We start from the raw sequence: 25,990 nt of genomic DNA on the forward strand, positions 1-25,990 counted from the left end.
GTAAACTGCTAAACAATAGAGCTGTTAAATGTAGCTTTTAGCAGGGCAAATGCTAAGCAATTGCATCCAAAATTTGAGTTTTAATTCACTTTCGTTTTTAAATTCTTAACTATATCAAAGTATTATGCCATTTAAATCACGCATATAAAAATGAAAGTATTAAAATTAGTACAAATTAAAATAATAAGAATACAAATAATGCAAGAATTTAATCCGATAGCAATGGAAACAATGAAAATAATGCACATTCATGGCAAGTCGCACAACGGAGGCTTGCTAATTGGTAAGCAAAATATGTGCTCTACATCGGCTGGATCTTCGAGTCCAGCAACAACAATGTGTGTAATAACAAACGAAAGCAAACAGAGATCGCCAAATTAGCAATACTTGACTTTAAAAAAGTACCTTCTAATTTATATGCGGCTTACACACACGTAGGCATACACAATATATCTATTGTACGTACAAATATACGATAAGTACTTGAAATTAGGTGATACAATGAGAACAGGAATGACAGCTCATCCAGCTTGTTTAGAGAATTTGATGACATATAAAAGGCGGTTGCATTGCCACTGAAAGCAGCAGTTACACCGAAAATCTCAAGCCTAACGCACATCAATTGCAATCGAAGTGAAAGTTCAAAATGCGTCTCTTAATTGTGGCGCTAATCGGCGTGCTTTGCATCGCCTACTCTTATGCCGCAGCTGCTGGAAGTGCCGCTGAAGTCGAGGATAATGCACCGATCACGCTGCTCGATGTGGCCGAAGGAGAACAATACGACGCCAACGATGCCAGCAGACAGGCCCGCAGTTGGGGCTGGGGAGGACGCGGCTGGGGCGGCGGCGGCTGGGGCGGTGGATGGGGAGGACGAGGATGGGGCGGCGGCGGCTGGGGAGGACGAGGATGGGGAGGCGGCTGGGGTGGTGGCTGGGGAGGACGTGGCTGGGGAGGCGGCGGCTGGGGAGGACGACGATGGGGTGGCGGCTGGGGTGGCTGGTAGAGCTATGCACTCTGGACATAGCAAAGCTAACCAAACTGCCTAACTTTGCCTACCTGCCAACGTCCTGAACCGTTTATGTTAAACTTGTATGTAAAATGTTTGTCAGTTTTGTGTGTGTAAATAAAGAACATTCCGAAAAAAAATCAATGTTGTAGGAATTTTGATGGATTACAGAATTGCGTAGCCCAAATTAATGGTTTTTTGGTCTTATATTAAGAATTTTCAATTTTTCGGCCTAATGTTCATAGTTTTAAGAATTTGTTTTAATAACTAAAAAAAGCAATTAGCAGTAAAGACAGGTTATTTGAAATACTAACTTTTGTGTTTATATTTTAGCGTTCATAAAATAACATATGAGAAAATTCTTTCATGAAATATAGCCACAATAAACCAACAATAATTTCATTGACGGCATCAACTCGTTATATAATTACTATATAAGTTAAATGTATTTTTGGTGCTCACACTGCTCGGGAATTTTTAATTAGCAGCTATTTTAATTATATAAATCACTTAATAAAAAGCTGGGGAAGATTTAACAATATTCTAAGCATATATCAATTTTAAAGATGTGGATTAGCAATATTTGATGCACAAACTCTTCATGTGAGCCTCGTGATTGTCTGCCACTCCTGCAAATAGCTAATGATAAAGGAAAAAATGTTTTGAAATTATGTATCAAATTAATTATTTCAAATTTCGTCATTCTATTATAGAGATTCCTAGTTTGTTGTCAGCTTAAAAAAAATATATAACAAGAATAAAATTTAAGGTGAAAAAATCTGGTTTAATTTAATCGCAACTTTTTTAAATGCTAAACATTTTATTTTTTTCTCCAAGCTTCTGCTGCACCTTGCAATTAATTTGAGAATTTCGATTGCGTCGGTCGGTGCGCCTTAAAAACTCAACCACATGCATTCTTATAGATACTATGTGTGGTCGTTATTTGGGCTACTTTATATTCCATATAATATCCCTAGCAACAGTCAACGTTAACAGCATTTTAGTGTGACCAAATTTAGGAAGGTCTCTAAATTATCGGAAGTATATTTTATGGAATTCAATGCCATCAGTTCAAATTATATAAATATCTAACGAAGAAAATATTAATAGTTATAATTATACTCATAATAATTATAACACTTTGTTAGAAGATTATAAAATAAGGATTACATATTAATTTTTCAGGAACTAATTACAATTATCAGTTGTTTCCTTTCTTATTAAAACTGTTTAGAATTGAGCATTTATTTAGCCTAAAAGTATGACTTTGTTTTTATTAAAAACTTTAACACGTAAGTGTTAATTAAACTGTTTAATTACTGTATAATTACAAATTATTTGCTGTTAAGGGAATTTTTATTTGTTTTATAGTAAATCGCCTCTACAATTCATAGAGCTAGGCAACCGTTACTATGTTATTATGCACTTCACTATGGAAGCAAAGGCAAATATTCAGACTTAGACGAAGTCATACAATGCCATTTATGGGGTGTCAATACATCTTTAATTAGAGTCCCAAAGTGCAAGATCTAAAGCTCAGTACAAATACATAAAAGTAGCAGTAGGACCTCTATAATTTATAGAGCTAGGCAACCAGTTACTATGCACTTCACAATGTAAGCAAAGGCAAATATTCAGACTTAGATCAAGTCATTCAATGCCATTTAAGTGGGGTGTCAATACTTCTCTATGAAATAATAAATATGATAAACAATGAAATGTGTTGATCTTTAAACGCCAGGTCAAGGGCTTTAATGAGTATATAGTACGTGTGAAGTGCATAGTGAGTAGTTCTCAAGTCATTTCACAAGTTCATCTAACAATTAGTGACTAGGCCAATATTTCGATTGTTTCTCGACTTTACTGCTCTTTGTTATTGTTAATTAGCTACGGTAGAAGAGGGAATCACACTCTTGTTGTTGATATTGAAATTGATATCAAAGAATTTAGCTTTTTGCTCAACCCCTTGACTTTAAAATATCTACACTACATATAATGCAAAAATAAGCGTTGTTGATTTCGTTCTTTCGAATTAACATCGAACAGTTTAAGGGTATAATTAACAGGATTTTTATAACCGCTACCCATAGGGTAGAAGGGTATTATAACTTTGTACTGGCAGGAAATGTATGTAACAGGTAGAAGAAGGCATCTTCGACCCTATGAAGTATATATATTCTTGATTAGCGTCAATAGCCGAGACGATCTAGCCATGTCCGTCTGTGTGTCTGTCCATCTGTTGGTATGAACACCTAGATCTCAGAGACTTAAGAGATAGAGCTATAATTTTTTTCCGGCAGCATTTGTTATGTATTACGCAGATCAAGTATGTTTCAAATTTTTGCCACGCCCCTTTTCGCCCCTGCAAATCAAAAAAAACGAATAACAAGCGTTATTTTAAAGCTAGAGTTACGAATTTTGGTGTATGCAATAATTGCTATAGGAGTTATGATTTCTGAAAATTTGGTTGCGATAGATAAAAATTGTTGAAGTTATTAAAGAAACACTTTTGTATGAGGAAAAATGCCTACTTACTAGGGGTCTTAGTTGCTTTGGCTGACAATCTGGTATATTGTGCCGTCTATGGTATATTTTGAATGCGGTACTATATCGATATACCAAATATACGATTTGGTATATTTTTAGTATTTTTAATATTTTGAAAAATATACCGCAATATTTTGCCTTTATTAAAAATGGGTAGCGGGTATCTCACAGTCGAGCACACTCGACTGTAACATTCTTACTTGTTTTTTGTTCGTTGTATTATTGTTAGTTTAGATTGTTTAGTTCATTTTTAAATGAATGTTTATACTAAGGGTTGTAAATGTATAATTATAATTATAATTATAGCAATTAAATTGTCGAGAAAATTGAAAACAACAGCTTTTCTTAGGCCCGCCTAGTACAAATAAGGCAACATTTATAGGCAAGATTTTATTGTAAAATTGTATTTACTTATAAAATTTAATGATTTTGTATTTCCCGCCAAGCAGATACAACCATACCTGCATACGTGTGTATGTATGTACATATGCTTGTTTTGATCGTCATTCATAGCAAGCATCCTGCATGCATGCGCAAAAGCTCGCAAATTATTATTTCTCCACAGCTACACCACAGACAGGTCAATACTTCTCTAATTAGAGTCCCAAAGTGCAAGATCTAAAGTTCTGTACGAACACATAAAAGTAGTAGTTGGTAGCCAAATGGTAGACAGTTAAATTTTGAATCTTCGTCAGCGTGAAGATTGCAATCTTACTCTCCTTAGCAATACTTAGCTTGGTCTACGGATTGCCAGTTGCCATGGATCAACAGTTGCTGTCACAGGAGCAAGGAGTTCAAGAGGCGGTGGCCAATACTGATGCCATGGCAAGTTTAACAGAGTTGTCGGATTTGGGTAGCCAACATTATGGAGAGGGAACACGAAGGGCACGATTCCTGTGGGGTGGTATCTAGGCAGGGTCTTATTGGCCCCTTTATTACTATAGCTACTATCGTCCTTGGAGCTATCGCTATTGGTGGTAATTGTACAACAATAAAAATGATGTATGAAATAATAAATATGATAAACAATAAAATGGGTTGATCTGCTAACAATTTGTATATTGATTGTATTGCAGTAAAGATATTCTCGTCTTTCTTTCTTTAAGTATTCATTTGCATAACGAACTATAATTATTAGAAGCTGTCAGTCTTGTTAAGAACATTGTGAATATGATTTTACTCAGTTCTATACAATTTTTGTGCAAACAACTTTTTTTGATGCAACCCTCTACATTTTTTTAGTGTCTAAAATGTTTGACGCTTGCTAATAAAATTTCAAAAAAAATATTTCTGAAGAATTTTGAAAACAAAATATGTTTAGATTTTGGAATAAAAGACGCGTGTGTTCTATGGAAGAGCATCAATTGCAAAGGAAAACATTTGAAAGATGCGTCTGTTTATCTCAACCTTCATTGGCATGATCTGCTTTGCCTTCAGCTATGCTGCACTTACTACTTATGGCAAAACAAATCCAAATCCTGGTGTTGGAATCGGAGCAAATATTGGTGCTGGAATCGGTGCAAGCGATGGAGGTTATGGTGGTCAAGGTGCTGGATTAGGTGCTGGTATCGGTCTTGGTCTTGGTGGAATTGGTGCCAATATCGGTGCTGGAGTCGGAGGCGGTGAGGATATGGCAACCAAGGTGCTGGATTAGGCGCAGGTGTTGGTCTTAACGTTGGTGGACTTGGCGCAAATATTGGCGCTGGTGTCGGAGGCCAAGGAGCTGCAGGCTATGGCAACCCAGGCTACGGCAATCAAGGTGCTGGACTTGGCGCTGGTATCGGTGCTGGATTTGGAGGTCTTGGACTTGGATTGAATGCTGGAGTTGGTGCCTATGGCTAAATGTTCAGAATGTGTTTGCTGCAGTAAAATATAATGATAATCGAGAACCGCTATTTCTCATTTGAATGAATTTGTTTTGCCAATTAAAAGCTTAAAAGCTTAGACGTCTATTTTTAAGCAGTTGCCTCTAACATTCCATCCAGAACAACAACTCAGTGACGTTAGTGAAATTACACATACATATGAATTTCAGTGTCTCCATATTATAATATAGAATAGGTTTTGTTCATTCATGCCTTACATTATAGAGGAAAAATGTCGGTACCCTTATAGAAAATTAATCGCTCTGATATTATTCGTAGCGGACTTTAAAGATTGACAGGCATCGTACCATGATTAATTAGCTAATCGTTGAATGAGTGGTTTTTCAATTAATTTCCCTGAATTGTGAATAAAAGGCGACTGCATTACAATGCCTAGTTTCAGTAGTTCGGTCACGTTTGGCTTGAAAACAAACTAAGTTGAAAATAAAGGAATTTACAACCGTAAGCTGTTGGAAGATGCGTTTAACACTTCTATTACTTGTCGTCGCGCTCAGTGTGGCATACAGTTATTCACTTCCTGTGAATGAAGAAAATGTCCAGGATGAAAAAGTGAACACTTTGCTAAATCTTGCCGATCAGGGTGAAGCTCATGCCAATGCGAGCACTCGAGCGGCACGCGACGGTGGCGGTTATTGTTGTGGTGGTGGACACGGAGGAGGAGGACATCGTGGATACGGTCATGGGCATGGTGGATATGGTGGACATGGCCATGGTGGATATGGTGGACATGGTCATGGTGGATACAGAAAATAAGCTGTGTAAATCAATGTGTTACTGAAAAAAAATGAGAAAAGTGGATCTAATGATATACATAAATGTTTTCAAAAAGTGAATAATTAGTACGGATTTTTTTTACCATTTTTTGTTAATCATATATGTACATAGGTAGTGGTTCTCTTAATAAATATTCCAAAAACTTTTTTCTTGAATACAGATAAATAAAGGTTATGTAATAAAAGTTAAATTTGATTGTTATGTCAAACTTATTTATTTTGTGAAATTTTATTTAGCAAAATAATTTTTAAAAGTGGTTCATTTTTTGGTTTCGCAGCTGAATGTTTCCAAATGAGTGAATAAAAATGAATTATGGAATACCTTCTTTTGTGCTTCAATTATATTGACACTACTAATAATATAAACCAGCAAGTTATTTAGATGTATTAAAACAGCCCTGTTATTAACAGAACTCATAGCAAAAACAGTGCTCTTGAATGGTAAGACTCTGCAGCAAACAAAAACGTAAACTGCTAAACAACAGAGCTGTTAAATGTAGCAGCTGTTAAATTTAGCAGAGCTACTGCTAAGCAATTGCAGCCAAAATTTGAGTTTTAATTCACTTTCGTTTTTAAATTTCTAACTATATCAAAGTATTATCCCATTCAAATCCAAAAATCCCGCATATGAAAATTAAAGTATTAAAGTCAATACAAATTAAAATAATGTAATGGACCCATACAGTAAAGAAAAACAACAATAAAATGTAAAAACTTAAAATAACCCCAAAAATAAATAAGACGTTAGATTTTAATTTAAATATTTAGGCGCGCATAGGCGTACGTTAGATATGTGGGTGACAGTGAAGAGTTACAGCGTTGTAAGTGACAGATGCAAATTCACCATTTGGTGAATTTCGCTCTCAGTTGAGCTGGTTAATATCTGCACTATTACACATATCTAACGTACGCCAATGCGCGCCAATTTGTCCTTTTTCCGGACAGATCTGTCCTGTTTTTAACGCTTCATTGAAAATCATCCGCATACCTGAAATCTGTCCTTTTTTTAGATTTTTCATCCGGAAATCTGTCCTTTTTTTAAAATCTAATATAAATTCTTTATTTTTCTAAAATAGTTGCTTTCGCGCTCCAATTTAAATTTATTAGTAGCTGTAAAATTTGAAACAGATGGCAACTTTTCGCGGCTGCCATACTTATATCGACAGTTTGGTAAAAAATGAATCGAAAAACTCTATTCACGGTTTACTTGCACTCTCTGTTTCGGTACTGAACACACAATTATTAAATTAAAAATGTCAAAAAAAAATGTATAAGGAAAAGTTTCGGGACTGTTGGCTACTGCAGCCCGATTTTAAAGTTTGGATTAGCCGGCATAATTCAGACGTTAACAAGGCTTATTTCAAATACTGCAAATGCAGTATTAATTGTAAAATTGACCAAATAAGAGTGCACATGACGACAAAAAACATACGCAAAATACATCAAGTTTTGTGAAACAAAGTAAAATTTTTTTCGAGCCGGTTAAATCTACAGAAATTTGTCGCCAAGAAGCTGCGATAGCTATGTTTATAGTCCAGCATTGTGCTATTGAGCCGGTGGGCCACCTAAGTGAATTAGTAAAAACACATTTTGACGCCAAGAAGGTTAAATTGCACAGAACCAAGTGCACTAACCTTATTAAAAATTTAGTGTCTGACAGACACTGTCTGTGCCTGAATAGTATCTCCAAATAATTGGCTCCATGGCTACTTATGAGGACAGCAATAATGACGAATTAAAAATAATCGAAGCTGCCCTAAAACTATTATCTTAATAATAAAAAATAAAATTACTGTAAACAAACTTATTGTCCCTTTATCTATCCTTTTTATAATATTTTCATCCTATTTTTCCTGTTTTTTGTTCTCAATCTGTCCTTTTTTTCGATTGGCATCAGGTTAGATCTTTTTCTATCAAAATCGCATAGGGAGAAGACGTCTTGGAATAATTCTGCGAAGGAAAAAAATATATCCAACCAGAAGTCCCAAAAGTCTTAAGGCCTCGTGGCCAAGAAAATAAAAAATTTTCTTATCCTGGACAATCTTGTTAATCCCCGCCGCTTTTGCCACAAAAAGCTGGCATCGACATAATACTCCACAGTGCCGTCCAGGCAAGGTAATTATTATAAAACAAGAAAGCTACAGTCGAGTGTACTCGACTGTGAGATACCCGCTACCCATTTTGAATAAAAGCAATATATTTTGCGGTATTATTCTCAAAATATACCAAATATATTACAAAATACTAAAAATATACCAAATGATATCACATATATATCGATATAGTACCGCTTTCAAAATATACCATAGGCGGCACAATATACCAGATTGTCAGCCAAAGCAACTAAGACCCCTAGTAAGTAGGCGTTTTTGCCCATACAAAAGTATTTCTTTAATAACTTCGACAATTTATATCTGATCGCAACCAAATTTTCAGGAATCATAACTACTATAGTTATTACTGTATATACCAACTCTAGCTTTAAAATTACGCTTGTTATTCGATTTTTTTGCTTTGCGGGGGAGGAAGTGGGCGTGGCAAACATTTGAAACAAACTTGATCTGCGTGCAAACATAACAAATGCTGTTGAAAAAAAATTATAACTCTATCTCTTATAGTCTCTGAGATCTAGGTGTTCATACGGACGGACGGACAGACGGATAGACACACAGACGGACATGGCTAGATCGTCTCGGCTGTTGACGCTGATCAAGAATATATATACTTTATAGGGTCGGAGATGCCTCGTTCTACCTGTTACATACATTTCCTGCCGGCTCAAAGTTATAATACCCTTCTACCCTTCTACCCTCAGTCCTCTCCATTTAGGTACACTGCTATTCTTGTGAGTTTTCTTTTCAGTTTCAAATTATTTTGTTTATGTGTTTTGTTTTATTCGCATGAGGATCGTTTTATGCATATTTTATGAGAGACTCTATAATAATTCACCGCTAGCATAGCGATCATTAGTAACAGCAACAATCCCCGCACATCCCGGAGCTAAGCTTAGAGCTAAGGGTTCAAAGGGTCCCGCTCGGCTGGTGATGATGATCGAGGACCCGCACACGCAATTAGGAAAAGAAAAGCAGTGTGACGGCGCCGCATGCTGTAAGTAATTCTGTCGCCCAAAGAAGGGCCAGAGATATTATAGGAATTTGGCCCAACAACGTGGAACAGATATTACAATAATAAGAATACAAATAATGCAAGAATTGAATCCGATAGCAATGGAAACAATGAAAATAATGCACATTCATGGCAAGTCGCACAACGAAGGCTTGCTAATTGGTAAGCAAAATATGTGCTCTAATAACAAACGAAAGCAAACAGAGATCGCCAAATTAGCAATACTTGACTTTAAAAAAGTACCTTCTAATTTATATGCGGCTTACACACACGTAGGCACACAACATATATCTATTGTACGTACAAATATACGATAAGTACTTGAAATTAGGTGATACAAAGAGAACAGGAATGACAGCTCATCCAGCTTGTTTAGAGAATTTGATGACATATAAAAGGCGGTTGCATTGCCACTCAAAGCAGCAGTTACACCGAAAATCTCAAGCCTAACGCACATCAATTGCAATCGAAGTGAAAGTTCAAAATGCGTCTCTTGATTGTGGCGCTAATCGGCGTGCTTTGCATCGCCTACACATATGCCGCAGCTGCTGGAAGTGCCGCTGAAGTCGAGGATAATGCACCGATCACGCTGCTCGATGTGGCCGAAGGAGAACAATACGACGCCAACGATGCCAGCAGACAGGCCCGCAGTTGGGGCTGGGGAGGACGCGGCTGGGGCGGCGGCGGCTGGGGCGGAGGCTGGGGAGGACGAGGATGGGGCGGCGGCGGCTGGGGAGGACGAGGATGGGGTGGCGGCTGGGGTGGTGGCTGGGGAGGACGTGGTTGGGGAGGCGGCGGCTGGGGAGGACGAGGATGGGGAGGCGGCTGGGGTGGCTGGTAGAGCTATGCACTCTGGACATAGCAAAGCTAACCAAACTGCCTTGCCTTGCCTACCTGCCAACGTCCTGGAGCGTTTATGTTAAACTTGTATGTAAAATGTTTGTCAGTTTTGTGTGTGTAAATAAAGAACATTCCGAAAAAAAATCAATGTTATTTAAATTTTCTTTTGAACCCTTTTCAGTTTCTTAAGATATTTCAGCTACGGTGAAATTCTTGCAGCTAACCAGTAATAATCTAGAATCTACCTTTAATGGCTGCAAAGGAGTCGATTCAATTGAATTACCCGCTCATTATTTGCAGCACTTATATTAAGTATATTAATCGATTGAATGGAATCGTTCAACAGTGAAGATTCAATGCAAACAACTTTAAGAATACAAATAAAATTCACATCTCTCAATCAGACTTATCCTATTTTTATTTGCTCTTAACTTCCAACTAGCAGCTGGTGTTTATTTTGACTCAACTTAAAATACGTCACTGGTCTGAGAGATAGCAAAGCTGATGACACATTCACAGTGGATTCAGTTTATTGTTCTGCTAATGCCATAAATTCAAAACACTCAAACATAAACTAAAATGTGAGTTATTTTTATGCAGATAATCATCACAGATAATTAGTCTACATTTTGCATAAGTCATTGTATGACGTGAACCATCTGCGAATGGGCGTGTCATGCTCTCTTTTTGTATATGAGTCGAAGAATATTCTACAATCTTTTTTTGTTTGTGTCCGACTGTAATTGTTTTGATTTTCAGTTCGGCATTGTAAAATTCCATTTGATTTTTGTGGTTTCTGACTTAGGTGATTTTTTACTGTCAACACAATTCCACATCTACGTACATATGTACAGTGGCGTGCAAGTGTGAGTACATGTTTGCAACTACTGACTTTGGGTTCGCATAAAAAAGTTATTAGTAAAGTAAATGAGTCCAAATTTTTTGTGATTATTCTTTGAATATTTATTAACAAAATCTTATACAAAATATACCAAAAATCTTTTGGTTTATTTACGAAATAAAAAACAAAAAAAACTCGCATGTACTCAGTTATGCTCATTTTGAACACTTTTCACCAAACGTTTTTTTTTTTAATATTTGGTCCAAAGACCGATATTTGTAATTGTGATATTTATTAATTCTGGTATATTTTCTACCAAATTTGGTAATATTTATTTTAGAATAGCTCTCCATTCGTGCTGGACTCGTTGTTGTATCTTGCGCTAACTTGCTGGTACTGATTCGTAGAGTCCCAATCATTTTCTCATTATCGACCACAAATTTTCGATTGGATTTAGATCAGGACTCTGTGCTGGCCACTCCTTTAACTTAAAATGTTGTTTTGCGATCCATTCCTTGAAGATTTTGGACATGTGTTTTGGACCTCCATCTTGTTGAAATGAGATGTCTCTCCCCTTATATGCCCATTTGTCAACAAAATCGCAAATATGGGTTTGCAAAATATCTGGAAAGTCTTCCTTTTGCATAGTATCATCTATTTTCATAATTGGTCCAACGCTCTACCAAGTAGAACAGCTCCAGGCCATGACATTTCCACCTCAGTGTTTCGCAGTTCCTTGTACGTGGCGTCCCTATAGCGACTCTTCAGGTTTCTTCAAACAATATTGTTTACAATCCGACTGGAATCGATTGAATTTCGTTTCATAAGACCATATAACTATTTTCCAGTCGTCCAATTCCCAAGTTTTATGGAAGAAGCCAGAAGAGTCGTTGCAGATAGGCCACGTACAAGGAACTGCGAAACACTGAGGTGGAAATGTCATGGCCTGAGCTGTTCTACTTGGTAGAGCGTTGACCAATTATGAAAATAGATGATACTATGCAAAAGGAAGACTTTCCAGATATTTTGCAAACCCATATTTGCGATTTTGTTGACAAATGGGCATATAAGGGGAGAGACATCCCATTTCAACAAGATGGAGGTCCAAAACACATGTCCAAAATCTTCAAGGAATGGATCGCAAAACAACATTTTAAGTTAAAGGAGTGGCCAGCACAGAGTCCTGATCTAAATCCAATCGAAAATTTGTGGTCGATAATGAGAAAATGATTGGGACTCTACGAATCAGTACCAGCAAGTTAGCGCAAGATACAACAACGAGTCCAGCACGAATGGAGAGCTATTCTAAAATAAATATTACCAAATTTGGTAGAAAATATACCAGAATTAATAAATATCACAATTACAAATATCGGTCTTTGGACCAAATATTAAAAAAACGTTTGGTGAAAAGAGTTCAAAATGAGCATAACTGAGTACATGCGAGTTTTTTTTGGTTTTTATTTCGTAAATAAACCAAAAAGATTTTTGGTATATTTTGTATAAGATTTTGTTAATAAATATTCAAAGAATAATCACAAAAAATTTGGACTCATTTACTTTACTAATAACTTTTTTATGCGAACCCAAAGTCAGTAGTTGCAAACATGTACTCACACTTGCACGCCACTGTATATCTGTAGTATTGTTATAAACAAAGATGCATTGCGAGAGACCCGTTTGTCACAATGAGTCGTGATATTGAATGTTTGTTTACTCGTGACTCGGTTGAACCCGAAGTCAAGTCGAGCCAAGTTTGAGTAATTGAAATGCTTAGGATATCTGTGCCGAATACTAAACAGGGTACTCAATTAGGTTTAGATAATCAGCTGATTTAGGATTTTCAGAACCATTTGGGATTTCTATGATGACAAGTTCTTATTTGTAGTGTGTACAGATTTGTTTTGGTAATTAGAACATTTTAACGCTTTGAATAAATTAAATTTTAATTATATTATGTATTAATTAATTAAACTGCGCTTCAACGGTGTCCCAGTTGTTTGATGGACATTCGAGTTATCGCATTTAACAACCGCAAATGACAACAACAGGTGTAATAATCTTTGCACCAAAACACAAATAAATAATCTCTGTGAAAGTAACAATGCCTGGCCTCGGATAAAAAAAAGCCCCCGCCAATATACAAATATTCGAATGTATGTACTTATGTACATATGTATCATATAATAGGTTGAAGTATACTCAAAAGACAAGCACTTGGAATTAGGTGATGCGTTTTAGAACAGGAACGTTAGCTCATCCGGTTATTTGGCGTCTCGGATGCCAAATAAAAGGCCGTTGTAGGGCTCTCAGAGGCATCAGTTAACCAACAATCATCAAATCAAACGATTCAATACTTCAAGATGCGTCTTGCACTTTTTGCCCTCATCGGCGTGCTCTGCCTCGCCTACTGCTATGCTGTCGACCCGGAATACGAGCAGATCGGACTACTGGATGTGGACGCCTCAGGAGTTAGCCACGAGAATGTCGGCGAGCGAGAGGCCCGCCAATGGGGGGGCTACGGTCGCGGCGGAGGCTGGGGAGGACGTGGCGGCTATGGAGGCGGTGGCTGGGGAGGACGTGGAGGCTATGGAGGCGGTGGCTGGGGCGGACGCGGAGGTTATGGAGGCGGCGGCTGGGGCGGACGCGGAGGTTATGGCTGGGGAGGTTAAGTCTTAGCTTCAGCCACAACTGCTGCTTTCCTGCCAACGCATTCCGGCGTCCAGACACAGCGATATCCTTCGTATCCTGTCTGTGCAAATAAAGAACATTTCGCAAAAAAAAACAGTCTTGTGATTCTAAATATATTTTTCAGGTTAAATCCGCTTTGAAGGGTTTGCAATGTGAGGATATTCCTTTAAGGATTTTTCAAATTCCTAAACGAATTAGTAAAATTCTCATTTAATTTCTGCGTCGTCTTCGCCATTTAATTATAGCAATTAAATCGATTAAATGAAGTTCAACATATGCAAATGTCAAGCCTAATTATATGCTCATTAACCCACGGTGCACAGTGGTGTAAGTAAAGTCAACGATTTATTTAATATTTAAAATTTCATCAGTTGTCAAAAATATAATATGATGGGTTCCCCTGATGAGGATAAGAAAAAGTATTTTGAAATCTAGAAATAGTATTATACAGTTTGAAAAAAGGCAGCAAATAAATCACAATAATAGAATCATTAGATACTAATTAACTGGAATCACTGTGCACTTAGTTTCCATATAAAGAACAACACTCAGATGCGGAACTTAATTTGTTTCTGATATACCAACAGGATGCAAACATTGTCCGGTAATTTTCTTAAGCTGCAAGTCAAATACTTTCGTGTTATAGGCTTTGATATAATCGGAAGCAAACGCAACTGGCTGCAACCTTGGAAGACTATTGTCTTGATGGTTTGCGTATCCATAACTCAGTTTATGGTCGTTTCCTTTAGCATTGTCAATTTTGAAGACATTGAAAAGCTGACCGATGCACTGACCGCAATGATAATGAATCATTTGTCCTTGTTGAAGTACGGTTTGATTATTTGGTTGCGAAACGACTTCAGACGGATTATCCATGAATTTCATAAGATTCTCGCAAAAGGTATTTAAATGTGATTTAAGTAAGAATTTGTCTTAAACTTACTCATTCAAAGAGTACAAAAGTGAAATTGCCGCCCGCATTATAGACCAAGAGAATCTACGTGATCAACGCATAAGCAGCGTCTACGCAAATTGTTTTCTACTTGCCGCAGTCTTGAGCGCTTCGAAGCCTATAATAAGAATATTGCTGCTCGTTGTGACCTCAGCGGAAGTACAACTAGAAATGAATATACCCTGCTAGTAAATTGAACAGCAAAAATAATTTAAAAAAAACATTAAAAATTTGTATTACTTTCAGTTATTTGTGGGACAATCTAAAGCTGCACAATTTTCTCATTTCCTGTGGAATATTGAGCACTGCCAGCTTTGGAGTTGTTTTATCCACAATCGCTCTAGATACTTTTTACGTATCTTTAACACACAATTTGGTTGCTCTCTTCAAGACAGCGCAGTACAAAATGCAGTTCTTCGCGGTGACAACGCCACAAGAGACAAATGATCGACTGCGTGACATTATATATCTCTATAAGGTCAGCTTGGACATGAGTAATCGGCTGAAGCACTTCTTTCGTCTACTAATCTGCATTCAAATGGTGCTCACCTCGGTGCATTTGTGTGTGCTTAACTTTACACTTTCCTACAACTTTGGCCAACCCCAGATGTTCTTCTATATCGTTTTTATTATCGCTGTTCTAATCCAACTTCTTATATATTGTCACTGCGGTGAGTACCTGAAAACCACCAGCCAAGGGTTTGCAGTGGCCATCTACGATAGTCCTTGGTATGAGACAATCGCAGTGAATCCAGCAATTGGACGGTATCTGCAAATCTCAATGATGCGATCTCAGCGTGCCATTCAAATTGATGGATATTTCTTTGACGCTAATATGGAAGTTTTTCTATCGGTGAATATTATAAATTCCAGCAATTTCATTTGAATAAATATATTTTTTGTAATCTACAGATTGTAATGACAGCCATGTCATATCTAACGCTATTGCGCTCAGTTTCTTAAAGGAATTGTAATAATTTTAAAAATTTATTAAATAGAAAATTAAGTGAAAAACGCTTAACGCTACTACGATTCGTTTTTCAAAAGAATTTAAGGACATTTATTTCGTTAAGTATTTCGTTAGCGATACTATTTCCTAATAGAATTTAAAGACATTTTGCAAGCACATTGTTGAATAAAAAATTAAATTGAAAACGCTTTAAGTAGCTGACCTCTAATTACAACAGACACGTGAAGTCTACAATATTTATAACTAAATTGATCTATGATTACTTGATATGTACGTAGTATAGAATGCACCCAAAAAGTACACAATTTTAAAGCCTTATCGATTAACTAGCCCGCAGCTATATTGGCGATAATTATTTCGCAAGGCATTAGTACAGTGTGTATTGGCAATGAATAATATTTCAAATTCAATTTGTAAACCAAACTGAAATTAAATACTTGCATGCAAAAAGAGAAAAATGAATAATGCGTTTTTTATAAAAATTAGTTGAAAAGAATTCTAAATTGTATAAATATATCTATAAAAGAAACTATAAATCTAAATAATTTAAAACAAGAAAACTGAATACTAATTATATGCAAGCGCATAAAAGTATGTTTTGATTTTTTTAAATGCAGTCGACGCGATTTATTCTACGTCATGGAGTCGACTTGTATATTAATTAAATGGGTGGTGTTAAATACATTAAATATTCACGAATTTTTGTGATAGAACCGGTTAGCTGCAAACACTTTGTGCACTTCTGTCAATAAGCTTGCCGAATTTACAGAATGTACACGTTGACCGAGGACTTTTTAAAGGTGCAGGGCACATATTTTCGAGTTTTGGGATTTGACATAGTCGATGGCAGAAATGGTTGGCTGCATCCGTGTAGAACTACTGTGATGATGACTGCATTGATTGTAGTACAGCCTATGATTGTGGTTTTCGTTCTACAAAATGTGGAGAACTTGGATAATCTAACCGATGGCATTGGATCAATGCTTGTCGATCTCTTGGCGCTGTTAAAGTTCAGTATAATTATGTGGCTACGTAAAGATTTGAAGCGATTAGTTGCGAAATTTCGCCATATGCTGGAAAGAGGTAAGCTTTTATGATTATTAAGTAGTATTTTATGTTTGTTTTTTCACAGAGTGCATAGATGAGGTGTCGGCCTCCATCATCAGACAGGAGAATCAAAGCGAGCAACGTGTGAGTGGCATTTACAAGAACAGCTTTATGCTAACCGCAATACTCTCCTCTCTGATGCCCATTGTGAACACGATTATTTTCTATTGGCAGACTGGCAATGTGGAGCTGCAGCTGACCTTTCCCTGCGCGTAAGTTGTATCTATCAATAAAAGAGATGTTTTGAAGTGATGAGAGTAACTTTTTCAGTTATCCATGGGATGACAATAAGATGTCCTTTGCTCTGCTCTCTTACGTTTTAGTAGTTTGTGCCAGCTTTGGCGCTATTCTTCCCACCATCTGTATAGACACATACTTTACAGCATTGACACACAATCTGGTTGCATTGTACAAATCGGCACAGTATAAAATGCAATTGTTTGGCGTCGAGACTCTTGAGGAGACACAAGAGCGTCTCAGTGAAATTCTGCAACTCTACAAGAACATTTTGGACATGAGTGATGTGTTGAATCGTTTCTTTCGTCTAACCATCTGCATGCAATTGATTGTCGCCTCATTGTTGCTCTGCTTTATTGGCTATACGCTGTCTGAAAACTTTGCCCAACCAAAGACGCCATTCTATGCGACTTTCATGTTCAGCGTGTTGGCACAACTCTACATTTATTGCTATTGTGGGGAGTATCTAAAGACCGAGAGTAGAAGATTCGCCAATGCCATCTACAACTGTCCTTGGTATGAGGCAACTGCAGTCAATCCCACGGTTGGACGTTCCCTCCAAATCTCAATGATGCGCGCTCAACGAGGCAGTCGCATTGATGGCTACTTCTTCGAGGCCAACATGAGGGTGTTCCTATCGGTAAGCAGTAAAGAAAATGGCTATTACCTAAAGAATAATTAATATTTCTTATGCTTTTAGATTGTAAAAACTGCCTTGTCATATCTAGCACTTTTACGATCGATTTCTTAGGTTCTCATTGCGTATACTTAATGTGCTGCAAATTGGAAATATAAGTAGAAAATCCCATTTACTTTCGAGCAATATTTGTTTTATTGCATAGCTTGCGTTTTATCGTACGACATTTAACAATCAAACTTACATTATGTACAAAACATATTTTACACAATTCGTTAAAGTCTAGGTGGGATGTGAGCAGGATTGGGAATTGGAAATTGGGTGAACTTTGAGAATGCATAAATATACACATTAAATGCTGTGAGAGTCGAAACATGAAGAATAAAGATGCGTGTCTCTGCGTGTATGTGTTTTTTGAGTGGAGAATGAAGAAGCTAGAAGTGGTCTGTGAATAATTTGTGGCTGATCACCAGCTGAGCTTGTTGCCCTGAAGCTCCATCGGGATGCGCTATCATACAAGTTAATCCAATTAAACATAATCATTCCACGGTCACATCAATTACTTGAAGAATCTGCCCGGGCCGCCAGCTGGACGAACTGGAGGCGGTGTTGGAATATGGGCACCTTCGGCACGGAATCCGTTCTCATCAGCGATATAGGTAATGGTGTAAACGATGCCATCGGGTCCAGTGTACGAGTACGAGCCTTGCATTACCTGTCAGAAGCAGAAATCAAGATCAATCGAGGCACCTCAAAGTATACAACAGGAAAGGTGAAAGTATTTAAGGCAGCACTCAAAATGCGGCAACGAGGTTGGAAGACAAACCTGAGCTTCGATCTGGGAACCGGGATTCTTCAGGTAACCCGCCTCATCGGCGCGAATGCCGTTGCTCGTTTCGTAACTGGCAAAGTGAATAATGCATTAATATTAATCATATTACGTATACGTAGCGTTAACTTACTTGTACTGATAGGAGCCATCCGGGTTCAGGTCGAAGTTTTGCTTCAATATCGCTGCGTTGGCATCGAACGAGTTGCCCCGTGGCTGAGGCAGACCACGCTGAGGCTGTGCGGCAACGGAGCTGAGGCAGCAGATCGCAAGGGCAGCGACAGCGTAGGAGTAGGTGAGCATCTGCATGACCTTTTGGTTGGTTCGTTCGTTTGTTCGTTCGTTCGTTGGTTGAATCGGCGCCGGCGCCAGAGCATCGTGCGAGAGTTGTAAGTGGAAGACAAGCGAATTAGATGATTGGTAGATTGAGACATAAGTTTGATTCGACTGCGTCAATTTGTTGACCTTTATAAAGCCAAGCTTAGATTGGCGTAATTATTATATGATCGTTATAATAATTTGCCTTAATCTTTTAGCAGTTTTCGAAAGTAAATCAAAATGGCAATGAGATGGTTTAAGCTTGGGAAAATATGCATGTGCTTGCAAAAGATTTCCCAACTTGTCAATAAGAGTAAAGCGTATTTTAGGATATCTTAATTAATTCTCTAATATAAACTGAGCGTGAAACAACACAATTCAATTATCCTTTTTATAATTTTTTGGATTGTGAAAAAGTCCTTTCAATATTTAAACTGAATTTTATTTCGATTTTTTGCTTTTCAATATTAATCCTTTTCTTTGGTGATTCAGATCCTTGCACACAGAACACCACAACAACAAGGAACACTATTAAAACTCACTTCGAACTTCGCGACTTGTTTCGTGTTGGGAAGAATGATTTTGGTAGAGCGATCTACTGCGCTTGGAAGGCTCGTCAAAACTGTTTTGACTTGACTGCAGTCAGCACAAAAGTTTTTATACCAAAATTGCATTCACTGCAGTTCCAGTCTCAGATGCAGCAGCAGCAGCAGCAAGAGCAACAGCAGCGACAGCGACAGCATCCGTAACAAGAGCAGCGCAGCGCAGCGTAGCTATCAAATGGCTGGCAGCAGAAGCGGCTGAGGAGGGCGAAGAATGAGAATAAGAAGAAGAGATGGCAACATGCCAAACTGACAGCAGTGGCAGCAGCAACAAAATCGGAAGAGGCTGCTGTACCATGCGGCGTATGCGCAACGAGTTTGAAATGCAAATGGGCGTTGCGCATACGCCGTGTGCTGCAGTACGTATACAAGCAGCAGCATACAAGTGTGAGTGGCAGTAATATTATCAGCTACTAGACTCATTCTGTGGGTGCGTCAAAGTATGTGTGTGTCTGTGTGTGTGGCACGCCAAGTTGTCTAGGTATTAATTTATGTGAATTAGCAATACGAAGTTCATTTGATTAGCCCACGCTGGCGTTTGTCCGAGTGTGTCACTGTGTGTGTGTGCGAATGTACAAGTGTACGCGATTCAATTTGAGATGCGCCGCAACATGCAATAATTTGTTAATTCAAATATTAATTAAAAGATTAATACTCGACAGCTGAATAGATGTTGCAATTGCTTAGCTTGATGAATCGCCCATTTGGTTTTGTAGCATTTCGAATCAGATTCAAGTGGCTTCAACTATCCGTAAGTATAATTCATGTTGTTGTTGTTGTCGTCGTAGACTTCTTCGCGTTTTTGTCGTTTTTATTGACATTTGCAATACAATTGCAACAAACAGCGACTCAGCCGCGGGGCGGGAATTGCCACAATGAAATGTTTGCCCACTTGTTTGTGGTCTATAAAAATTGTGCATTGAATGCGCCGTTAAAATGCTTAATGCACCTCATTGTTGGTTTGCCATTGTTTGCCGATGATGCATCATCATCATCATTATCATTATCGTCATTGGCGAGCAGCATCTGCAGCCGATGATCGTTCACCATTCAGCTGCTGCTGCTGCTGCTGCTGTGCAGCAAATCCATACACACAATTTAGACATTTTAGTTGGCCAACTGCTGACCGAACAAATTGCCACTCCCAATTGCACCAGTTCCCACTAAAGGTGAACCAAATGACATGCAAGGGACCAGAGCAAAGGCGGGGGCTGTTGTTGGTTAGTTATGCCGGCCGGCGCAAACAAATTGCAATTTTCGGCTTAAACTTTAAACTTTTGCCGTCTCTTCTTGTCTTCGTCTTCGTTTCGCTGCAGTCGAAGCATTAGCCGGGACAGCAACAACAACAGCAACAGCGACAGCGTGTAGGAAATGTCAGTTGCAATTCATAAAAATTGCAGCAATAACTGCGGCCACAGCAACAACAGCATTAAAGAGTGCGCGATGATCACGAACATGCCATGATGAACATCGCACGAGATTAACGCGCCTCCAACAACAACAACTACAGCAGCAGCAACTAAGACGACGCCTTCTCTCGCAGCACCTCCCACCTCACTCCACTCCACTCCACTCCACTCTACTCTACTCCGCCCGACTCCACTTCACTTTACTGTGTTGCCACCCTTTTCTAGTTGCTTTCGGTGGATTTTACCTTTGGATTAGTTGGCCGCCTTTTTATGTTTTTTTTGTTGTTGCTGGCCTTCGTCGTTAACATAGTCCGCATCTTTCGCTCAGCCTAAGTGTATTTTTCACATTTGACATACGAGCTGGTCTCACACTCATATTACACAGTTGCCTCTGCTCTCCGAGAAGTTTCCCGTGTGCCCAGCGTTCAGTCTCAGCTTCAGATTCAAATTCAAACTCATTCAAAGTGATGAATGAATCGCATGTGGTCGCGTTGTTTTAGTTGCTGCTGTTATTCATTTCTCTGATTCAATCAGCGCATCTTAAGTGCGCTTAATACCTAGCTTAATTTATGTAGCTTTGTTTACGTTGTTTTTTGATTCTTTCTGTGCTTGCTGTGCTGTGTTGTGTTGTTAGCCAAGTTACTTTTAGCTGCAAACAATGCGCCAACTTTATGCTAATTGCAGTGCAGTTTCCTAAACAGTTTCCAACGATTTCCATTTGATACATGCACCGACTACTCTTGCAAGAATGACAAATTGTTGTGATGAAGTCGAAATTATTTGGGAAGAATTGAATAAATATTTATACTATTGGTCACAATTTCGATAGTAGAACGAGTCTTTAATAATTTGTCACTCTTTTCTAGGCTAGTAACAGGTGAGGAAATTACCCAATCTAAGCCCTAAAATATAATTATATTTTAAATTAAAGTATTATAACTAAAACCCATAAAAAATAGAGCTAAAGGTCTAACAAGTTAATAGTCCACAATATACACAGTTCCCTTCTCTTCCATAATTCATATAATCTTAAAGATTGTCAAATAAAATTTAAAAAAACAGGTAAGAAGGTTTGCTCGACTGCGACCGCTTCTCATACAACAAAATGACTCAAGTTTACCCATGGCTATATTTGGTATGTATTACATTCAAAATATACCAAGAAGTACAAAAAACCCCAAATTGTCAGTCAAAGAAATTAAGACTAAGTAGGCGTTCTTCCCCATACAAAAGTATTTCTTAAATACCTTATACAATTTTTATCTGAGTTATAATAACCCTATACCCTATCTGTAGCGGGTATAAATATATACTTTATATATACATATACTTTATTTTGTTGTTGAAAATATAAATGCTTCATGCATATAAAAATATTTGTTATTTTTCAATTTTATTAAGCAATTTAATTACTTTCATAGCTTAAAAACATTATTTATTATTAATCTAAAAATAAAGTTAAATGCTGCATTCAAATATTTTAATTATAAACAAAAAAAAACACAATTTATTTGGCAATTTTGTAGCTAGTTCTTCATTAATTTTTTTAAAGTGTAGGTGGGATTTTGAATGTTGTGTTTTGTTAGCGATGCAAACGAGTTTGTGACGTCGATTAATTAAAAATTCAAACATTTTGCGGATTCCGCAGACCCAAAAGACATCATCAGTCATACCGTAGAGGTGACCCAAGTGTGTGAGATGAGAATTTTTGTGTGGTGTGCCATGATTGATGGGACAAATCAATTAGTCAATTCGGTATCAGCATCAAGTGGATCGATCGTCATATTATTGCCAGGCTACTTGGCAAGACGACGGTAGATGGAGGATGGCAGATGGCAGATGGTGGATGGTAGATGGCAGATCGTTGTTGATATTTCGCCACTCGTTGAATCATAAACACTCGCAGTTATGCAAATGTTGTGAGCTGTGAGTGTTTTATTAAAGCACATTAGGTTCGTTTCTAAAGAATTTCTTTTATTTTTCGTTGGTTTCTTTTCTTAGTCTTTGTGGTTTTTTCCTTTTTTCTTTGGACAGATAACGTAATGGATGCTAATTTTTTGTTGGTGGTCGCTATAAAAGCCGAGGTCTTTGGTCTTCTTGAGTCAAGTTAAGTAGCAAACATTGTCAGGAACGCACCACGCAAAATGCTGAAAACTATTGTCTGTCTGTTTCTGGTGGCCAGCGGTGTTAGCTGCGCCTCCGTTGGAAGCACTGTCAACGTTGTCGGCAACTTCGGCACCGTTGGACGTCAGGCCAGCGACATTGAGAAGCCCATTGTGCAATTGTTGAGCTACAAATCTGATAAGAATCCAGATGGCTCCTATAGCTTCGCCTACGAGGGTGACGACAACTCCTACCGCCACGAGCAAGCCAGTCTGGCTGATGCTGGTACCGAAGACGAAGCTCTCGAGGTGCAGGGTTCCTACCGCTACGTCGATGCCGATGGACAAACTATCGAGGTGCATTACACCGCTGGCAAGAATGGTTTTGTGCCCTTTGGCACCAACATTCCCAGCGAGATTTCTCTGAATGCCAAGGCTGCTGCTGACTTGCCCAATGTGAACACCTACGAGGAGGAGCAGGAGTTGAAACTGAAGCAACGTCGTTCTCGTGCTCAAACCGATGTGAAGCAACACACTGAATCCAGGCCACAGCTGAAGGCAGCCACATCCCAAATTGTGCCCGTCAAGGTGCTCGTCGAGGAGAAGCCCGTCGCCAAAGTTGAGCAGCCAGAGAAGAGCAAGAAAGTCGCTGTCTAAGTAGTCTTTAGTTCTTAACTATTTTTAGTATTATGTATACGCAGCGGTGTACGTTCTAATTTAACTGCTAAGCAATAAAATACCTATGTCTTTAGGCAAAATCATAGCTGTTAATTTACTGATGATTGGCACATCAAAGATGCCTATAGAGATAATAGACTGACTGACCTATGAAAAATCAAACACGCAATCTGTGTGTATTGCAGTTTTTTTAGACAACAACTTTATGCTAATTGACGGAATGATGATGTCATAAACTTCATGGTGAAGGCAGAGATGTGTGTTTGTTTTTTTGCTGATGAAACACTGTGTAAATGGCTGAGCCAAATTTCGTTGTAGTTTTTATTGATAATAACAATGGTAAATATATTTTTATAAAAAATACAAATAACTTTGTGGCGGCAACTTAGTTTGGCTGGCAAATTAAGCGAATTTTAAATCTCTTCACTAATCACTAATATTCTTTTATATCGCATTAATTTGGCTGCAAAGTCTGATGATCTTTCTCTAACAATATTTGCATAATTACCAACTTAATTAATCATGTGAATGTTAGTTTATTGATAATAAAGACCCCATAATGAAGAGCCCCAACTAGTGATAGATGAAAGCAATACGTCATCTTAAGTCTGGTGTGTGAATTAATCAACACTTTATAATATACATATAATATATGTATATATATAACACCTTTGGGATCATTGCGTTTTGCGTCTGTGCCAAATTGATTTTCAAGGTCTTTTGCGTCGGGAATTTCTAATTTATCCGCTGGCACTATTTGAGATTCACAGTTAGATTGAGAGATGCAAAAGCAAAGTCGCAAAACACGAGCCACAAATTATTGAGCAGCTCTTTCGTGATAATAATAATAGACGATATTTAATTTATGTATATGAGCTAGTAGTTTATTTTTATTTTACATTTACATTTTAATCTCACTGGCATTTCAGAGTTACACAATTATCTACATTTTGCTTCTAGCTTATTCCTCAATGGGAGCCTCACGCTCTGGCTTGGGCAAGTACTGAGCATCAGAAGCAACCTGGGAGATTTCTGGGTTAACAATTGTTCCCACGGGAACATATCCATTACGGCCAGCGGTGTAGTTGACAACAACCTTCTCGTCGTTCTCGTTGTAGTAGCTGTAGGCGCCAACCAGCTCGAGATAACCATAACCATCTTCATCGACGACGTTCTTGGCGGTCTCCTCGCGGAATGTGCCATCGGAGTTCTCAAAGATGGAGTGGTAACCACCATCGACATCCTTGGTGATTTCCGATCGGACAATCGTCACGATGGGTTTCTCCTCTCCCCTATCGGTAGCAGGTGCGGCCAAAGTGCAGGCGACGCATCCCAGGACGAACAGTGGCAGCTGCAAATCATTTGAGTTGTGTTTGAGTCACATCAATTAATAAATCACACACAATCACTATCCAATCGCGATGATTACTTACGAACTTGTACATCTTTATATAGTTTTTTTTGTTAGTTTTTTGGTTGGAGCTGGAGCTGGAGCAGCTGAAGGGAACTGGAGCACTGAAAGCGAGAGTTTGAGTGAATAGCATTTTGTGTGTTGGCTTTTATATGCGCTATGCGCTGCGCTTCGAAAGCGACGCAACACGCAATGCGATCGAAATATCTTAACGCCTCTTTCGCTTAAACATGCCAAACATGTTTGCATCCCGGTTTATGGCATCTGCGCTACGGGCCAAAACTTTAAACGATGCTCGAAATTGCTTCACTCTAAATGTCAGGGTCAACTTCGACTCGTTCGCACTGGTCTCCCTCTCTCTCTCTATCTCTTTCTCTCTCTCTGTCTTATTCACTTCCAGTTCCCCGCATTGCATTGAGAAATGTGTCAACCACCTGGCCGGCTTAGCGATGTCTGTCCCAGTCGATAAAGACAAGACGACAACAACGTGCCAACCATTCCAGTTATTCCAGAGACATTGCACAGCCACTTCCGTACCGCATTGACTCATGACAATTGAATCTTTATTTTTTTATTGATGGCATCCATCAATCGATCAATGCAGCCATTAGCGCAGACTTTTTTGCAGTGCCGCGCAGTTGCCATTAACTTTCGATGCTTTTTGATGCCGCTTCACCCACTCTGAAAGTCTTGAAGGTGTCGCGATTAATTTCCACTTGACAGTGGCATAAATGTATGTGTGTGTGTGTGTGTGTGTTGCCGTGTGGCATCGGCATTGGCATCCACCAAGCCCACAAATGTGTTTTCATTTAGCATGTAAAATGTCAGCGCTTTGTGTAATGCTTCTCGTAATTTATTAACAACTACTCACTCTTGTATCTGCATCGTGTAATGTGCAAATTTCAGCCAATGACAATTGCAGAGGAGGAGACGAAGGAGGAGGAGCCAGAGTTCAGCAGTGAAGCATTGACACAATGCTCCGAGCCAAAAACACCCACAATCCCATGATTCATTCCAATTTGTAAGGT

The 25,990-nt window shown here is 38.4% G+C and overlaps 8 protein-coding genes and 1 pseudogene across 9 annotated transcripts; 7 read left to right on the top strand and 2 right to left on the bottom strand.

Annotated features, from left to right (window-relative positions):
- Positions 1-562: 562 nt before the first annotated feature.
- On the top strand, positions 563-1,805 carry LOC133845160 (neuropeptide-like protein 32). 2 transcript variants are annotated; one of them, XM_062279528.1, is made up of 2 exons: positions 563-857; positions 906-1,805. In XM_062279528.1, the coding sequence occupies exons 1-2, from the start codon at positions 647-649 to the stop codon at positions 1,001-1,003; spliced, it is 309 nt and encodes a 102-aa protein (XP_062135512.1). In that variant the 5' UTR covers positions 563-646; the 3' UTR covers positions 1,004-1,805. The 2 variants fall into 2 exon arrangements, with proteins under 2 accessions (XP_062135512.1, XP_062135513.1); XM_062279529.1 differs by having other exon boundaries at positions 915-1,805.
- Positions 1,806-9,741: 7,936 nt separating this feature from the next.
- Positions 9,742-10,322, top strand: LOC133843986 (neuropeptide-like protein 32). The gene has a single exon (XM_062277765.1). It carries the CDS (start codon positions 9,823-9,825, stop codon positions 10,177-10,179), a length of 357 nt encoding a protein of 118 aa, XP_062133749.1. The 5' UTR covers positions 9,742-9,822; the 3' UTR covers positions 10,180-10,322.
- Positions 10,323-13,322: 3,000 nt separating this feature from the next.
- On the top strand, positions 13,323-13,804 carry LOC133843987 (uncharacterized). The gene has a single exon (XM_062277766.1). The coding sequence runs from the start codon at positions 13,383-13,385 to the stop codon at positions 13,689-13,691; it is 309 nt and encodes a 102-aa protein (XP_062133750.1). The 5' UTR covers positions 13,323-13,382; the 3' UTR covers positions 13,692-13,804.
- A 780-nt stretch (positions 13,805-14,584) lies between these two features.
- Positions 14,585-15,557, top strand: LOC133839966 (odorant receptor 47a-like; annotated as a pseudogene).
- Positions 15,558-16,402: 845 nt separating this feature from the next.
- Positions 16,403-16,955, top strand: LOC133839967 (putative odorant receptor 98b). The gene is made up of 2 exons (XM_062271622.1): positions 16,403-16,664; positions 16,765-16,955. Exons 1-2 carry the CDS (start codon positions 16,403-16,405, stop codon positions 16,953-16,955), a joined length of 453 nt encoding a protein of 150 aa, XP_062127606.1.
- Positions 16,956-17,064: 109 nt separating this feature from the next.
- On the top strand, positions 17,065-17,727 carry LOC133839968 (odorant receptor 47a-like). The gene is made up of 2 exons (XM_062271623.1): positions 17,065-17,616; positions 17,677-17,727. Exons 1-2 carry the CDS (start codon positions 17,170-17,172, stop codon positions 17,725-17,727), a joined length of 498 nt encoding a protein of 165 aa, XP_062127607.1. The 5' UTR covers positions 17,065-17,169.
- Positions 17,728-17,784: 57 nt separating this feature from the next.
- LOC133844412 (cuticle protein CP14.6) lies at positions 17,785-19,407 on the bottom strand. Its single transcript, XM_062278373.1, has 4 exons — positions 19,303-19,407; positions 18,576-18,754; positions 18,440-18,515; positions 17,785-18,328 (listed from the first exon to the last, which is right to left on the bottom strand). Exons 2-4 carry the CDS (start codon positions 18,749-18,751, stop codon positions 18,173-18,175), a joined length of 408 nt encoding a protein of 135 aa, XP_062134357.1. The 5' UTR covers positions 18,752-18,754; positions 19,303-19,407; the 3' UTR covers positions 17,785-18,172.
- Positions 19,408-22,862: 3,455 nt separating this feature from the next.
- LOC133844869 (larval cuticle protein LCP-17-like) lies at positions 22,863-23,650 on the top strand. Its single transcript, XM_062279144.1, has one exon. The coding sequence runs from the start codon at positions 22,916-22,918 to the stop codon at positions 23,528-23,530; it is 615 nt and encodes a 204-aa protein (XP_062135128.1). The 5' UTR covers positions 22,863-22,915; the 3' UTR covers positions 23,531-23,650.
- Positions 23,651-24,438: 788 nt separating this feature from the next.
- LOC133844870 (endocuticle structural glycoprotein SgAbd-9-like) lies at positions 24,439-25,138 on the bottom strand. The gene is made up of 2 exons (XM_062279145.1): positions 24,985-25,138; positions 24,439-24,902 (listed from the first exon to the last, which is right to left on the bottom strand). The coding sequence occupies exons 1-2, from the start codon at positions 25,093-25,095 to the stop codon at positions 24,513-24,515; spliced, it is 501 nt and encodes a 166-aa protein (XP_062135129.1). The 5' UTR covers positions 25,096-25,138; the 3' UTR covers positions 24,439-24,512.
- Between the last annotated feature and the right edge of the window lie 852 nt (positions 25,139-25,990).

The sequence above is a fragment of the Drosophila sulfurigaster genome, chromosome 3 (assembly GCF_023558435.1).
Source record: "Drosophila sulfurigaster albostrigata strain 15112-1811.04 chromosome 3, ASM2355843v2, whole genome shotgun sequence".
NCBI classification, from domain to species: domain Eukaryota; kingdom Metazoa; phylum Arthropoda; class Insecta; order Diptera; family Drosophilidae; genus Drosophila; species Drosophila sulfurigaster.